The 16,755-nt window shown below is 36.1% G+C and overlaps 1 protein-coding gene across 5 annotated transcripts in view; it reads right to left on the bottom strand.

The window, feature by feature from the left end:
• Positions 1–16,755, bottom strand: part of Pde4d (phosphodiesterase 4D) — a 1,049,725-nt gene that overhangs the window by 165,623 nt on the left and 867,347 nt on the right. For all 5 annotated transcript variants that reach the window (XM_076857254.2, XM_076857255.2, XM_076857257.2 and 2 more), the window contains 2 exons: positions 13,531–13,604; positions 8,135–8,184 (listed from right to left, as the gene is read on the bottom strand). In XM_076857254.2, coding sequence (XP_076713369.1) covers positions 8,135–8,184; positions 13,531–13,604 — 124 coding nt within the window. The remainder of the gene's footprint in view (positions 1–8,134; positions 8,185–13,530; positions 13,605–16,755) is intronic.

Genomic DNA, 16,755 nt, shown 5'->3' with positions numbered 1-16,755 from the left:
GATTTGAACCCCAGGATCATACAAATAAATATATAAATAAATAGTATTAATAGATGATTTTCCATTGCCCATAAAAGGAAGTCCACTATTCTTGGTATAGGACACCAGTGAGATTGCTTTAATCTAATTTTGGAGACTTATCATTAGTTGCTTCTATACACTTTTAACTCCATTTGTCCTTTTTTGTTCCCAATAGCCTGATCATGCTTCCACATCTCACTCTTATTGGTTCTGCTTCGAGGTAATCTTTACCTTACCACATGAAGAATACCATATTCTTAGAAGTTTAGCAGAGAGCTCTTCCTAGGTAGAACCATTCACCTTGCCTTCAAATACATATTATTTGAAGAACCTTCAATCATGATATTAGCAAGTATTAATTATTTATAATTCCTTCTCCCCTAGATTGTGAATCCTTTAAAGCCAGAGTCACTTTTACTCCAACACACCTAATTTGTTACATACCTTATATAAGGTGCTTATAAAGCATCTTTTGGCCAGATGGATAATGTGAGTAATAATATAGTTACATTAATAATGATAACTAATATTTTATGAATATATCCTGGGTACCAAGCATTATGTCAAGCACTGACTTAGAATTTACTGGTGATAAAAACAAAACTTAGTGAATTGAAGTAAATCAACCAAAATTACACAGGTGGTCATAGGAAAGCTGAATTCAACTTAAATGGCTGGACTAAATGTTTTTGTTGTGATAACAAAACAAACATTTAGTACCATTCATTTATTTTAACTAAAATTATAAGAAAGTATCCAAACCAGATATTTAAGCAATTGAGATAGACTTATTTTCCGCATAATTCTGCCATTTCACTTGTTTTCACTGCTCTTAACACCATAGAAAACTTTCATCAATTCCCAGTCAAAAAGTCACTTTTCAGATCTGGTCTTTTTCTATACTAATAGGTAGAACTTTACTTATCAAAATAAAAGCAGAGAAAGGCAAAACAAGTTCTAAGTTGTGTTAGTAAGGAAGAAAATAGACATTTACCTATCTAACAGATAATAGGTTTAACTAATAAATAGTCACACTCTATGCATTTAAGCAACTATGCATTTTTTTCCTCCAGAAAAGTCTTTTTCATGTGGAATTTTTATAAAAGTAAACTTTATTTTAAAATTTTGGAATACCTGACAGTCATTAGTTGTATTAAGTATGAAAGTAAAATAAGTAAGACTCCAAAGAAGTCAATTTATAATCATGCACAGCTACAATCTTGATTTTTTAAAATTAAAGTTATTAAACATGATGCATTATCAGCATTTTTCAAGTGCATCCTAACAAATCTTACTGAGCACTCATTCTTCACATTTTTTAAAACATTGTCACAATCTTTGCTCTTACTAAAGGAGAAATAAAAAGGACTGCAGGAAGGGAGTGGGAGTTCACGGGATGGGAGTAGGAAAGACAGTAGAATGAGTTGGACATAACTTTCCTATGTTCCTATATGAATACATGACCAGTATTCATAACTCCACATCATGTACAAGAATGGGAAGTTAGACTCCATGTGGCCTTCTGTTCTTACATACTGACTTAACAGGGTTAGTGTTTTCTCAAGACTTGTGCATCCCTCTCACATAGGTCCTGTCTTCCTTCTTTATGTGGCTTTTGCTCCAAACTATAATTTCAGATAAAGGTACACATATATATTTTTATTTTGTATATGATGTATTATGTTATATATAGTGTTTGTTACAGACACAAAGACTTACAGGCAGATCTAAATAAGTGTTAGCATCATTACTCTCACCATGACATACTTAGTTTCTTTTCTTTAAGCTCAAAGTATTAAATGATTAGTTCAGATAATATTCCAGTTGAAAGTCTGTGTTATGTTTTTCACCTCTTATTCAATCTTAGAAATTGTTTGTGCTTTAGATCAATAACAAATACAGTTACATTTCTTCTCATGTTTTAACTGATTAGTATTTGGATAGTTTTCTTTTTAATACTCTGCTTTACAGATTGACAAAATTCTATTGTAATAAACTCAGTTTTTTAATAGAGCCATGAGTTTTCAGGGTTAAAAAATATGAAGTGGAACAGAGACTTAATGCATATTCTTTTCCTGACTGAAACTACTTTTGTGGTGTTTTATGCTCCTCATGGCATTGTGTGTCGCCCTCTACAGTAGAGGGAAGGCAATTGCACTAATTGTATTGCCTGGGTATAAGAACTTGTATTTCTCCAAAGTCCGAAGTCCAAAGCCTTAGGCTACCCATTTTTCTGTCTCTAGGATAATCAGTGAATATAATTAAAATAACTCTAACCATAAACACATATCCAATGAGAATTGGGACAATATTTTTTCTAATTTTCAAGTCCCGTACAAAAAACAAATGATACATCTGTTACTCAGAAATTAATATTTTTAAATATTTCTTTTACTTTCCTGAAAAACAAAATTCTACAAGTCTGAAGACTATCTTATTATGGTGGGTTATTTTATTTTATAAGGGTGTAATAGGGAAAATGGAACCTTATATTTATTTTCAGAGCTGCCACCAAGTAGATTTTTGACTCACGAGATTTCAGTCTTCACATCTTCCAAAGAAAGAAATTTAAATAGCTTTTCTCTGAGTTACATTCATGCATGAAAATCCTCAAATTAAAGATGATTAAATAAAGAGGATTAAAATATGGAAATTCAGAAACATACTGAAAGTAATACTGTGAAGACATGACAAGGTTTTATGAGATAGTTGCAGAATTCTTTTCTTACTGTCATTTAAAAATGAAATGCTTGCTGCTGGACATGGTGGCTAATGTCTGTAATTCCAGTGACTCTGAAGGCTGAGGCAGGAAGATCTAAAGTTCAAAACTAGACTCAGCACCCTATCTCAAATTTATTAAATAAATTTTAAAAAAAAAAAGTAAAAAGAACTGGGGCTATAGCTTAGTGGTAAAGTACTAAACTGTCCCTAGGTTCAGTTCCCAGTTCCACCCTCCAAAACAAAACCCCAAACAAATGACCAAAAGGACAGATCCTGTGCCACTTAACAAGACCTTACTCCAAAAATAGGGTGTCATCCCCATACAGGCATGGCTGGGGCATCTCTGACTCTCTGCTGCCCTCTCATGTTTCAACAGTCTTTATCTCTGGCAGGTACTGCCTGCTGAAGACCAGTGCAGGTGAGGCTTTCTCTAAGTAACTGAGGGATTACTGCAAAGGTCCAGTCATTACTGTGCAAAAGTAAAGTCATTAACGAAACATGCCAGAAAAGCCAATGAACTTTAATTAGCCTCTGCTACTTCCACTCTTCCTGTTTTTGAATTACTTTAAAGAACAAAAAAAGTATCAAACATGGGGCAGGATTGTAGAAAGAAATGCTTATACTACCCACCACCTGGTGAACTTTCTAAAACTTATCTCCTTGAACTCTTGCAACCACCCTGAGAACTAAGTACATACAATTCCATTCTTCAAATTGGAAAATAAAATGAAAGAGAGAGACAGGTTTCACATCAGGATCTGAAAGCCACACATCAGCTTTTTGTTATATCACAACTGAAGAATAAAATAGCTCTTAGGCTGGGGTTGTGGCTCAGTGGTAGAGTGCTTGCCTAGCATGTGTGAGGCACTGGGTTCAATTCTCAGCACTGCATATAAATAAACAAATAAAATAAAGATCCATCAACAACTAATAAAAACATTTTTAAAAACAGCTCTTCAGTAGTAAATCTTTTTTTTTAAATACTATTTTAGAAGCCCTATCTTTAAAGAATTATTAGGTCATTTTAGATCTATGTAATTACCTCTCATAAATAAAAATAAAAACTGGCAGGTATCTGACATGTTTTAACTCTGGTATAAAGTAGAACTTCTCTGTGTTTAATATTTATCAAAGTAACAACAACAACAACAACAAAAACCTGATCCTGGCATAATGGCACACACCTGAAATCCCAGCGATTTGAAAAGATGAGGCAGGTGTATCACTAGTTGGAGTCCAACCTCAGAAATTTAGTGGGGCCCTAAGCAACTTAGCAAGATCTTGTCTCAAATTTAAAAAAAAAATAAAATAAAAATAAAAAGGGATGGGGATGACATTCAGTGGTGAAGTGCTCCTAGGTTCAATCCCCAGTACCAATAAATAATCAAACTTGAATGGGTAAAAAGGTATTATATGTTCTATGGGACTAATTTTCAGGAAATATTATGACATAGAAGTTCTTAATTATTTTTTACACTTAAAGAATTGGTTTATGGAAGAGTTATAGTGAATTATTTTTTCCTTCAAAAAACTAGCTCTCAAAAGTAAGTTTTTAGACTCTGAAGAATAATCTTATCATCTCAATAAAAAATGCACTAACATCTATGACAGTGATGAGGGGAAAGGACACAAAATTAGGACAATAGGAGATGTCATTTGGACAGGTCCAAAGCCAGTGTGTCCCTGTGGGCCATTCTGGGGGATCCACACACATTACTCTTATGATTCTGCATCCTTGTCTTTCTCTCACTCTTCCCTTTTCTTTTTAATTTCTGTCCTGTTCCTTTCACTGTCCCTCATGATGGACTGAATGTGTATGGGAACCTCAAATTCACATTGACATCCTAATCCCCAACATGGTAATAGTTGAGGGTGGGGCTTTGGGGAGATAATCAGGTCATGAGCATGGAATTAGCACCCTTTTAAAGGAATCTACCCGCTTGCCCCCTTTCGATCCTGTGAGGATATAATAGAAAGACAGGCCAGCAACCTGTCCTTCCCCAGAACTCAAACACATTGACAAGTTGATCTCAGCCTCTAACACCATAGAAATAAATTTATGTATTTTATAAATTTATGAGGATAATCTCTGGTACTTTTTATAGAGTCTGAACTGTCATCCCTAGTTCTATGTACAGAGTAGGTCAGAGAAACCAAAACAACAAAACAAAATTTACCAAGATGTATTGAGTGCTGACACTGTTGGGCACCATGCTAGTAAAAGTGAACACATTAATTCACGGCACCTACCAACGGTGATCTTACTGCATAAAGTGGGATCACTATTTTATAGATGGAGAAACCAAGGCAGAGAAAGGTATGCAACCTGCTCAGGGCCATACAGCTGTCATGATAGAGAACAATTTGAGTTCTGGACAGGCAGCTCACAATTTTAATCACATCTCTGTAGATCTATGAAGGACTCCTGAAGGGGTGCCTTGAGCTTGTTCAATATAGCCCTTTGGGCTAGTGAGGAAATGAATTTAGACAACCCTGTTCCTCCAGATTTTCAGCAAAATTTCAAAGATGGCTGCCTTGATCTGATAGGTTGCCTTACTGACTTAAAAAACAACAACAACAACAAAAAATCCCTTTTCTCATCTCCTCAGTACTACTACAGAGATATAGCGAGCTTCTAACAGGAGGGAATAAGTCTGGAGGGAAGAAACACATAAGTACTGCCTTTTCTTATCTGAAGTCTAACTAGTGTCAAAGACTCAACCACCATTACTATTATTGTTTAGGTTTTAAGGACTCACTTTTTCAGAATGGGATGACAGACAGGAACTTTTCACTGCTCTTGCCATCATCCCCTCACACTCCAGACCCCTCTTCCCACCTTGGTTTGCAATATTTGGACAAGAAAAAAGACTTCCTTTCACTAGCCAGGCAATTTCCTGTTGGGCTTTGTGAGGAGCCCAGCTGCCAAGCAGTTAATGACAGCTAATTGCTCTCCCTTCCTACATGGGATGCTTCTGTAGTCCTCAGGTCAGGAGTTATTGGGTACAAATGAGGCCCCATTAGCCTTAATTGCCCAATTCCAGTGTCTCTTAGTTCCCCTCTCCAGGGATTCATTCAATATTATGTAAAAGTTTCTGGGAGCTTCTTTGGGATTTCTCACCTATGTGTAAGATCATGTCTGTGGTCTCTGAGTGCAGCTGGTCATCTGCCAAGGTGGCTGGCAGCTGCGCTGACCACTGAGCACCCAAACATCCTGTGTAGGACACAAAGGAGTTCTACTAGTGCCTAAAGCTGTTCTTCTGGGAAGATGCTGCCCCATCTGTGAGGCAAGCTCATATGCAACCTCAAACTAAAATAAACAAACAAATGCCAAGAGACCAAAATAGCACACATTGTACTCAAACCAAAATGTCAGTCTTGCTTATTGCAAAAGTGGGTGGAGGGAAGGTAGCTCCTGTTCACAGGGGTACCTGTAATACCTGAAGCAGGGCTGGAGACCAGGTTCAATGTGGCTTTTGTTCCTAAAATAACTTATTCTGGAATTTAGAAATTCTTTACTGTTGATCTCTTGGTCAATGTCAAGAACAAAATTGGTATACTATGAAATGAATATATATACTATGAAATGACAATGAAAAGTCATTACCAACAATATTTGTAAAGTGAAACACGGGAAAAAAGAACAAAAAATGTAATAGTCATTGAAATACAAGTGCTATTTGGTAGACTTTCAGATAAGAAGATAACATTAACTACTGTTTCAGAATCAACTCTGATGTGGTGACTACAAAGGCAACCAGTTGATTGGACATGACAAAGTTAAATTTCAAGCAATGTGTATTCACTAAAAATTTAATAAGAAGCTCCTTATTAAGGGTTGGGGTTCTAAGAAGACACTGGAATCAAGATGAAGTATTGGTCTAGTTTGGAGAGTATGTTAATTTCCTTTTGGTAATAATTTTAGAAATCATAGGTTTTCTTTTCCAGGCAATTATTTCAATGAATCAATTGGGGTTTTGAGAAATGATTAAATGAGGTTCAATTTGGTTTCAGGGTCAGCAAAATGAGATCATTCATTCTGTTTTTGGTTCAGTTCAGGTCAAGTCTCCTGGTTAAATCAGGCCAATAGGCATGGGGATAATATATTTTTATGCCTTTTCTTTCCCTCATCCTTTCTTCTACTTTTCTTTTCCAAACATTTGAGGACCTGAGAAACTAATGTGACTCCATTTAAAAAAAAAAAATAAATAAATAACAGCAGCTTCTACCTCAAGGCCTGTCCTAAGGAAGGGGGCCTGACCCTTGTCCTTGGAAAAACCCACAGAGCACTCCTAAGCACATACCCACCCTGCTGAGTTGTTTGTCTGTAAATAACAGGAAAGGTCTGTGGTGCCAAGTGTCCCTGACTCAGTTAGGCTAGGTGAGGACCCATGGCAACCCTCCTAGCAACCTCAAATCAGCATGAGACAGGGAAAATACCTGGGATGCCAGATGACCCCCCAGTAGTTTATGGTGGTTGATAACAAGTTGGGAAACCATGTAGTTTAGCAAGTATACCCCTCGTGGCCTAAACCAATCAGTTCAAACGAATCCCCCTCTTGTACTAGCCAATCACCCCTACCCAACTTGTTCCCGCCAGTGAATGTGCTAATCAATGCTAAGAGTTGTTGTTTGATTTTCCCACGATATGGAATGATTTGCTGTGTGATATTGTGACACATAGAGTATCCCCGCAAAACCTATAAAATCTCACTGAACAAAGGACCCGGACTCACTCCCTGGGACTGCTGCATCAGGATCAGTTGTGAATCCAGGCTCCAGCTTGCAATAAAGACTCTTGTGTGATTGCAATGGATTCTGCTCCTGGAGGTCTACTGGGGTCTCACAAATCTGGCATAACAGACCCTTTTCTCATCACACTGAACTTTCCTGTATTGTGTAATAACATTTTCTCTCCCCTCACAAGTTGTATTTATACTCAGCAACCCGAGTTCCCATAAGAACTACTGGAATAGTAATATGTTCCTTCCAGCACAAAACACATATTTCTCTTATTTATACTTTTACTTTCATTAAACTAAACTACCATATATGAAGATGAAGCAGATAACCAAGCCTGGAACAAAAATGGCAGGTATTCTGAGGGTAACTCTGTCTCCCACAACACAAATGCCTAGAGCAAAGCTGAACTGAGTTCCAATATAAAGTCAAGTGGTTAAGAATGGGGCACATTAGAACAGGTTTTCCAAGGAACAGCTTAAATGGAAAAATTGTAAGATCAATGATCGTGAGGATAACATAAAGAAGAAAAAATTTATTTCTTTGACATTTTAGAATTGGAGTATAGAATCAGCATTAATATGATGTTGACTATTGAAAGATACAGATTCTTCCTGCACACAAGAAGAATAAGTCCGCAGATCTCTCTTACCTGTTATGGTGGCTTTGTTGATGGATGGTTGGTTGCACATTGGTGATCTTCTGACAAAGAGAAAAATACAAAGCAGTAAGTATGTGGTCCTTGTTGATTTGAGTACGTGCTGAGTCGTTTTAGATATGAAATTTTAATTTTAAGGATTATTTTTAAGGTAGGAGATGCAAATGAAGATTTCCTTCAGATTTCCTTCAGTCAATTCTTGGGGACCCTTTTACTATATCTCAGATCATACGTATCAAATTTTTAAAAAAGTTAAGTCTCATGGTGATAGACATTGGGGAAGATTATGATGTTCATGTCACAGGAACATGATAAAAGTGGAAATTCTTATTAATTGACTATATTCAATTAAGCTAGGGTAACACAGAGGTAACACAGACTTTCTGAATTTAGAAAAGTAGTCAAATTATCACTGTTTTCCTTAAAACAGTGCTAAGAATCTTTGATTTTGACATAAAGCCTCAGAAGTGCATGATTCTTTCTAAAGTATCTTAGAGAAGGTATTTAAATTTTTTTCCTATTTTCTTACATTGAGAAACATTTCTGATACATGTGTTAGAGAGGTATATTGACAAGTTGTATAAACATATGCTATAGAGATTTTAGAAATATTGTAAACCTAAGGTATTTAAATAGATTCCATCTAGTATTCTTTCCTATTTTTTAACAGATGTTTGCCAGGTTCCACAAGATGATTATAAACACCTTGAGGTAAAAAAAAAAAAAAAAAAAAAAACAAACAAAAATATATATATGTATGTGTGTAATATATAATGATTAACTCATATTCCCTTCAAAGCCCAGCACTTGTGCGTGTGCGCACACACACACACACACACACACACACACACACATATACAACCTCAACTATTTTACAGATATCCCTGAATGTATATATGTTAGAGTGTTTTTAAAGATGGCAACAAGTTAAAAGCTATCAATTATATATATCAACAAGTTAAAAGTTATCAATGTATCTGGTATTAAATCAGTGCTCAATAAATTATGTTGAAAAGAATATCATTTATGGATTGTCCAAAGTTTTTTGGAATATAACTTTATAAAATCGTTACTTATAATTGATAGCTTTTAACTTGTTGCCATCTTTAAAAATACTTTAAAAATAGATATATTAAGGGATATCTGTAAAATAGTTGAGGTTGTCGTGTGTGTGTGTGTGTGTGTGTGTGTGTGTGTGTGTGTGTTTCTTCTAGTGGCTACACTTAATAAGCACTTAGTGTCTGTCACACACTATACTAAATGAGCACTTTAAATGAATTATCTCACTTAACCCTGACAAAAAGCCTGAAGGCTGGTAGAATCATTGTTCTCATTTTACCAGTGAGAAAAACAAATCTTTGGGAAGTTGAAAATCTGTTTCAAGCCAGCAGAGATTTGAATCAAGGTAATGTGACTCTAGGCTGCACTCTACTCTTTGTCTTAGCTTGGGATGCTTTTGTGGAAGCTGAATGGATAACCACACAGATATGCAGTTGGCAGCAGACTCTCTAATGCTGAAGATGACCACTATCCTAGCAGGTCTGGGGGATGCTTACAGAAAGCACTTAGGTGTTGTAAATTCTCTCTCGTTCTACTCAGCGTCTGGTTCTGGGTCATCGCTCTTAAGTTTATTGGTGTCAGCTTGGGATTGAATTTTTGTGTTTGATTGAAAATACACCATGATTCACTTCTGACTTATTTTAGTTTTTTTAAGTTATGAAAATAAAAGTTGGGGCTGGAATATAGCTCAGTGGTAGAAAACTTGCTTAGCATGTGTAAGGCTCTGGGTTGATCCCCAGCACCATAGAAGTGAGAGAAAGAGAAGAAATTAAAAATATAAATTTGAACTTGATAAATGCTTTATTTAAAAAAGGTCGATGTTTTAAACTGCTGCTTTGAAATAGCTCTGTTTTCTATACTAGCAGTTACCTTCTTGCTGAGAGTTTGTTATTCAGATGAGTTTGGGGATATTCAGGATGATATAGTTATAGACTAGAGTTTATTCAAATGACTTAAATATTGATGTCTGAGAATGTTTTTTAGTCCTTGCTCTGTGAAAATTTTGAAAACATTGACTTTTTGACTGGGAAAATACCTTACCCTTTTTTATAGTTTTGGAAAACCAAATGGTTGACTTACTACTAATTCTCATTTTATCAATCCTACCACTGACACTTGGGAACTTGACATCTTAATAAGTAACAAGCAGAAAATATTAATCACTGGATTCATGGTAACTTGACAGATTATTTTTAAAAAGAATGAGCCACAATTTATTCTTGGAATTAAAAAAAAAAATCTAAATGGCACAAAGGAGCAAGAAGTTCACAAGAAACCATTAGTGGGCTAACACCAGAGCTCTTGGATGAGTTCTTCCTAGACACCTACCCTAAAGCAAAAACAAAACAAAACAAACAAACAAACAAAAAAAAAACAAGTTCTTAGATGAGTTCTTCCTAGACACCTACCCTAAAGCAAAACAAAACAAAACAAACAAACAAACAAACAAACAAAAAAACCAAGTTCTTGGATGAGTTCTTCCTAGACTCCTTTCCTAAAGCAAATAAAAAGGTAGTCTGTGAAAGGCAGCACAGGTCTTCTTCAAATTCTAACTGTGAGCTTGGAAACATTCTAGTGGCACAGGGAGTGCAGGGCAATTGAATCCTGATTCTTTCAGAGTCATCATGCCATGTACCAGTGGCATCCTCTTTGCTAATACCAAGCACAACAGAGTCCAGCTGTGTGGAGATTGAATTCTACTATTCCGACACCCCAGGAAGCTGATTTGGTTTGAATTAATAAAGGAGGTACAAATCTGCATTGACCAAAAAGGACACCATGCACTGGCTTTCACTTAGAGTCTACCAGATGATACTGTAATTCAATGTCTCCATGGGCATTGCATAGTTAGTCAAAGAAGGTGTAAGTTCAGGTGTTAGCTATGATTTTCTCACTCCCTCCTTTCCATTTTAATATATTCTGTGCCTGTAAATCTGTTGAGAACCTCTGCCTTGTATAGAATGGGCCTGAGGACATTTCTTTGGAGATAGAAGGACCAGTGTGATACCTTCACACCTGTTTGATTAAGTGTCTGTTATATTAAATGCTTGCACTCAGGTGACCACATCCAAAGGAAATTTACAGGGCATTAGTTTCTTGTTTGTCTTTTAGAGACAAGACCTCGATTTCTTACTGAAATTTGAGACTGCAAGTTTTAGTGGCAACCGATAATTTCGTTTTTCCTTCAGAGCTAAGAATTTCTAGAAGGTTATGTTTGTACCCATAACCTACTGAATAGCAAAGGCCTCAGGGCTATGGAGGTCAGCCTGATGTTTTACAACTGCCCATGTTGTATAGACAACACAACTGGAGATAAATGGTTTCTTCATGGCACACCCTCAGGCTTTAAATGCTGAACGGCCACTTTACACTTTCAGTCAACAAGCATTTGCAGAGATTTAGAAATGAGGTGTCCCCAAAAGTTCATGTGTGAGAAAATGCAAATGAGGTTAAATGAGAGCTATAACCTAATTAGTAACTTAAACCACTGAAATGGATTAACTGGGTGGTAACTGAAGGCAGGTAGGATGTGGCTAGCGAAGACTGGTCACTGGGAGTGTGCCTTTGGGGTTTATATTTTGTCTCTGGTAAATGGAGCTCTTTGGCTCTCTCTGCTTCCTGTTGGCCATGTTCTGAGCTGCCTTCTTCCTCCACATCCTTCTACCATGATGTTCTGCCTCATCTTGGGCCCAGAGCTATGCGGTCAGCCATCTGTGGACTGAGACCTCTAAAACTATCAGTGAGCCCCAAATAAATTTCCCCTCTTCCATAGTTTGTGTCAGGTATTTTGGTCACAGCAATGAAAAATCTGACTAAAACAGAGGAATTATTCTGTGTTCTGATAGGCACTGGGAATAGGAATGTGAACCAGCCACACCCCTGCTCTTGGGGAACTGACATTGCTGAGGATCAACCAGGTGATCAGGCAAGTAGGGCACAGGGAGAAATGTGTTTGAACAACAGGATGCAACCAGACGGAATGGGAAAGACATGCCAGCCAGCTAGGGCTGGTCACTGTGTGTCTATATCTGGCAGAGTGAGGGACAGTGCCCCCAAAGCAATTATACTTAAACTGTGATGAGAAGAATGAACCAGTTAGTCAAGTGGAAAAGAAGAAGGAGAAGGTAAATGTTCAAGCTGAGGGAAAGACAATCGGACCAGGGTTCTAGGTTCTATCTCATTTATTTGTGTTGTGGCACTTCCACTAATTTTTTTTTTTTTTTTTTTTTTTTTTTTTTTTTTTTTTTTTTTAGAAAAGCTTTCTCTATCAGAGGAAGTACTTGCCTAATGGCCATGGCTTCTTGTTAATCAGGGAAATGTGGATTGTAGAGGTAAACTATGTTATTATGGAGTGAAAAAGTTCAGTTTTTTCATGTTCTTTAAGAAGTAGTTAACTAGTATAAAATAATATAGACTCAGATATACCATAATCCCTAATAAGTTTCTACTCACTGTCCTCTTAATATTGATTTGATTTTTTTGTTTTGTTTTGTAAAATTCTTCCAGGCTGATAATCTTAACACTTTATTATAAATAATACTTTAAAAAATAACAGATATTGGAATAATAGTTTATCAGTTTCTCATTTAATTTTGCAAAATTTACTTCCTTCTTTTTGATTTTTTAGATTTATCAGGATCCTCCAATTAAAAAAAATTTGTAGTTGTAGATAGAACATCTTTATTTTATTTTATTTTTTTTATTTTTACATGGTGCTGAGGATCAAACCCAGTGCTTCATGCATGCTAGGCAAGCACTCTGTCACTGAGCTACAGCCCCAGCTCCAAAATCCCCCAATTTTAAATCATTTTCCATTTCAAGTTTCCCTCTCTCAAACACTCCTATTGTTATTACATCAATCTCAATTTTATTAATTGCCTCATAAATGCTGCTGCTCAGAAAGTCAATGACAGCAGGAGAATCAAAGATCTTTGTTGAGATCTGGTGTTTTTCCAGTTAATTGTTGTCTTAGAATTAACAGTATGACTTTGAGATATCGTTAAGGCGTGATGAGATTATTTGCCTGTGGCTAATTTATGAAATAAGCCAAAACTATAAAGTTACTTTGAGTATAAATAACTGGTTAGAAGACAAATCACACCAGGTAATTTCTGACAGAAATATTGATTGGTCATTCCTAATGTTAGAATCACCACCACACTGTATTTATAGTGAATTAGCAGGATATCATCTGATGTCTTGTTAATGTCCATGGTTAGATAGCATGGCAGTGACTCAGAGAAATTTAATATTTTGTCTTGAGTTCAATTCAAATTGAGGTGACATTCTTTAAAAGCTCAGCAATAAAGAGGGAATAAAGAATAACTTACTTGCTAGGCGCTCGGTCTTGCAAATTAGTTAATGCAGCAAAATTGTTTCGTACAGTTCGCAGGCTGGCTAAGACCTACAACAAAAAGAAATTCTTGAAATGTCTTAAACTGGGGTCATCTTAAATGCAATGAAGAATGGTTTGTTAAGAGGAAATCTGATAATGCTTAAAACTTAATTTCATATACCACTAAAGAATCTACTAGCACTTAGCAAAGCTTGTATGCATCCATATGAAATCCACAGAGATCACACTGTCAAAATTTTCCAGAAATCCCTTTTCATTATCTACAAATGTGGTCACAGCAGCAGCAGTCTCCATAGCATTCCTGTATTCCCAAGTCACTAACACAATATCCCAAGCAAACATGTATGTTGCATCTTATGCATATATGAAATAGGGTAGTATAAAATACTAATGAAGCTTACTTTAAGGATAAAAATAAAGATTATTCCAAAATTCTCTTTAAGAATTTACCAAGAGGGCTGGGGTTGTGGCTTGCCTAGAATGTATGAGGCACTGGTTTCAATCCTCAACACTACATAAAAGTAAATAAATTAAATAAAGGCATTCATCTACAACTTAAAAAAGAGAAGAAGAAGAGGAAGAAGAAGAAGAAGAAGCAGAAGAAGAAAGAAAAAAAGAAAAAAGAATTCACCAAGAGTTCCATAATTTGCAGTCAGTAAGCTAAGTAAATCTTAGATCGCCTTTCAGCTTTGCCATGTGTCTGTACCAGCTAGTGCACAGATGGTCTTTTCCTTGGTTAAGACTGTGAATGACAAGAAGTCCCCAAGAAGGTATTTCTCACATAAAATGCAACTGCTCTCTCTCTCTCTCTCTCTCTCTCTCTCTCTCTTTTCTGGAACACAGAAAATACTCAATAAAATGGCATCGCATGAATGAATAACTAGATGAAATATATCTACACATATGACAAGGCAGGAAAACGATGCCACGACCTCTGATAGCCCCCTTTCCTAATTCCAGTCGGGACTAGAAGGTGGCCAAGGAATGGAGGTGAGCCTAGGAGAGAAAAGTTGCATGAATCTACTGCCCCTGGCTTTTTCCTAGAATGGGCTCATTTCCTCAGGGTGGATCCTAAATTAGGTGGAATTATAGGTGTTCTGGATGTGAACCAGAATGCTAAATTTATCTAAAATATGTCTTGGTAATTACTAGGGTATTGCACAACAAAGCAGGCTGCCTGAGTCTGTTAAGTATTAAATGTGTGAACCTGAACAAGTTATGCAAGCCTCTCCATACCTCAGTTTCCTTAAATACAAACTGTAACAGGATTGGAGTGTGAATTAGAAGAAATGACAGGTTAGGTGTCAAGAAAAAGCACTCAGTGTGGGTGATTTCATTGGGGAAGCATTTCACTTGATTAATGATTTGGCACACACACACAGGGAATTTATTTAGTGACTATGAGTGGTACTAAAGGGGCCCCCAAATTCTAATTGCTCTAAGGGCTCCAGAATTGTTCCAGAGTTGTTTTTTTTTTTCCAATCTGGCATGGATCTAGAGTCAGTTTATATTTTTTTCCAAGACAGAAATGTTTCAGACTTCAAAAACCAAAAAATTGACATCAATTTGTGTTGGTCAATGGAAGTTTGTGCATTGGGACAGTGACCTACAGCATTTCCCCTGAAGGAATCTGTGGTGCTTCCTAAGGAGCCAACCATGATTAACTCAGTCACTGGAAAATCCTGGCTCATTACTACACATAAACAACCCACAGCTCTGAAAGGTCACACTGCCTATGACAGAATATTCAAATAGCTAACTGCTGACATCAGACTACGATGTCTTTCAACAGGCATGGAATCTTGACTGATGCAGAAATAAATTGGATAAATGATCCACTGTCATTAAATCATGCAGACTTAATTTATATTTTAAGAAGTGAATACTGAACACATTTGAAAAGCATTTTAAATAAGATTATTGCACCAGCTAATTGATCCCTTTTCTAGGCAAAAATTTTAACTTCAGAATTCTGAGGATTTTATCATAATATGCTGTTGTAAATTCACTGCATTTGACCGCTGGTAAATAGAAATGATATTGTAGGTAAATCATATTCCATGCTCATTTGAGAGGAAATTAATTCATGAAAGGAAACATTAGTTCATAAAAGAAATATTTTCTGTAGAGAAATTTTGCCTGTGTTATAATAATAAAGATATTAAACTGGATTATTTTGTTTTGGATTTTAAGTTTTATGTATTTATTTTGAATAAATCTTACATTTGCTTGCTGTAGACTTTAAGTAGAAACATAACTATCCAGCAAAAAGTCTCATCTCAATAATTAAGCCAAAATCAAAATTATTGTTATTTATTCGATAGATGAACATGGAAAGGGATACTTCAGTGGCATTAAAATATTCATATCATTCTATTTCTTAAACTGTTTATTATTATGATGATGATTATTTATGCTCTATATAATCACTAGATATATTCTTTCATATGTATGAACTATCTCAAAACAAACAAAAAATAAAAATGGAAGAAAAAGTTCCCCCATCCCAGTCCCTCCTTCAGGCATCCAGTTGCCAGTCCCTGAGACTGACTTTGAGGTTGTGTCTTACAGTTTGCTTTTACAAACAAACACTGCTGTAGTAAATAGCCCTGAGGATACATCATTCCCTGTGTGTGCAAGTCCTAAGTCATTGTGGCTTTCTCTCTCTCTCTCTCTCTCTCTCTCTCTCTCTCTGTGTCTGGGGGGTAGGACAAGTAGTATTTTATAAATTTTTAGATTAAGTGTTAATTATTATCCTTAGCCAAAATATAAATAAAAGTTTATATTTGCCAAAGTATAAATAAGAGTTTTAGACAGATCTTTTAAGGGGTGCTTCCTAGGGAATCCTTATCCTAAATATCACTGGGTTTGTCTTTGCAGAACATAAAGAGGTAGGTAACTGTTGCTGGGGAGAAGAAATGGAAATAGTTTTACTGGAATCCCTGAGTTAAGGTTCCGTTATTTTTTGCTTTTGTTCCAAGGCTGTTCTCACTCCCCATGAATTCAGCTCTCTAAGAGATGTAGTCAGAGCTTTATTGCCCCTATAATTTTCTTCCCTTCTTAATGTTGTTAACCAAAGAAATCCCTGAGGTTTCTTCCACGTGGCTCAGTGGCAGAAAATTAAGGTCACTGCTTTCTCTTCTTCTCCTACAAGTAAAATGTAACAAAACAAGATCAAAAATACCTCCGGAATGATGAG

This window comes from Callospermophilus lateralis, chromosome 5, assembly GCF_048772815.1.
Source record: "Callospermophilus lateralis isolate mCalLat2 chromosome 5, mCalLat2.hap1, whole genome shotgun sequence".
Classification (NCBI taxonomy): domain Eukaryota; kingdom Metazoa; phylum Chordata; class Mammalia; order Rodentia; family Sciuridae; genus Callospermophilus; species Callospermophilus lateralis.
The sequence above is the reverse complement of the archived record's forward strand: the minus strand, read 5'-3'. Positions and strand labels throughout refer to the sequence as shown.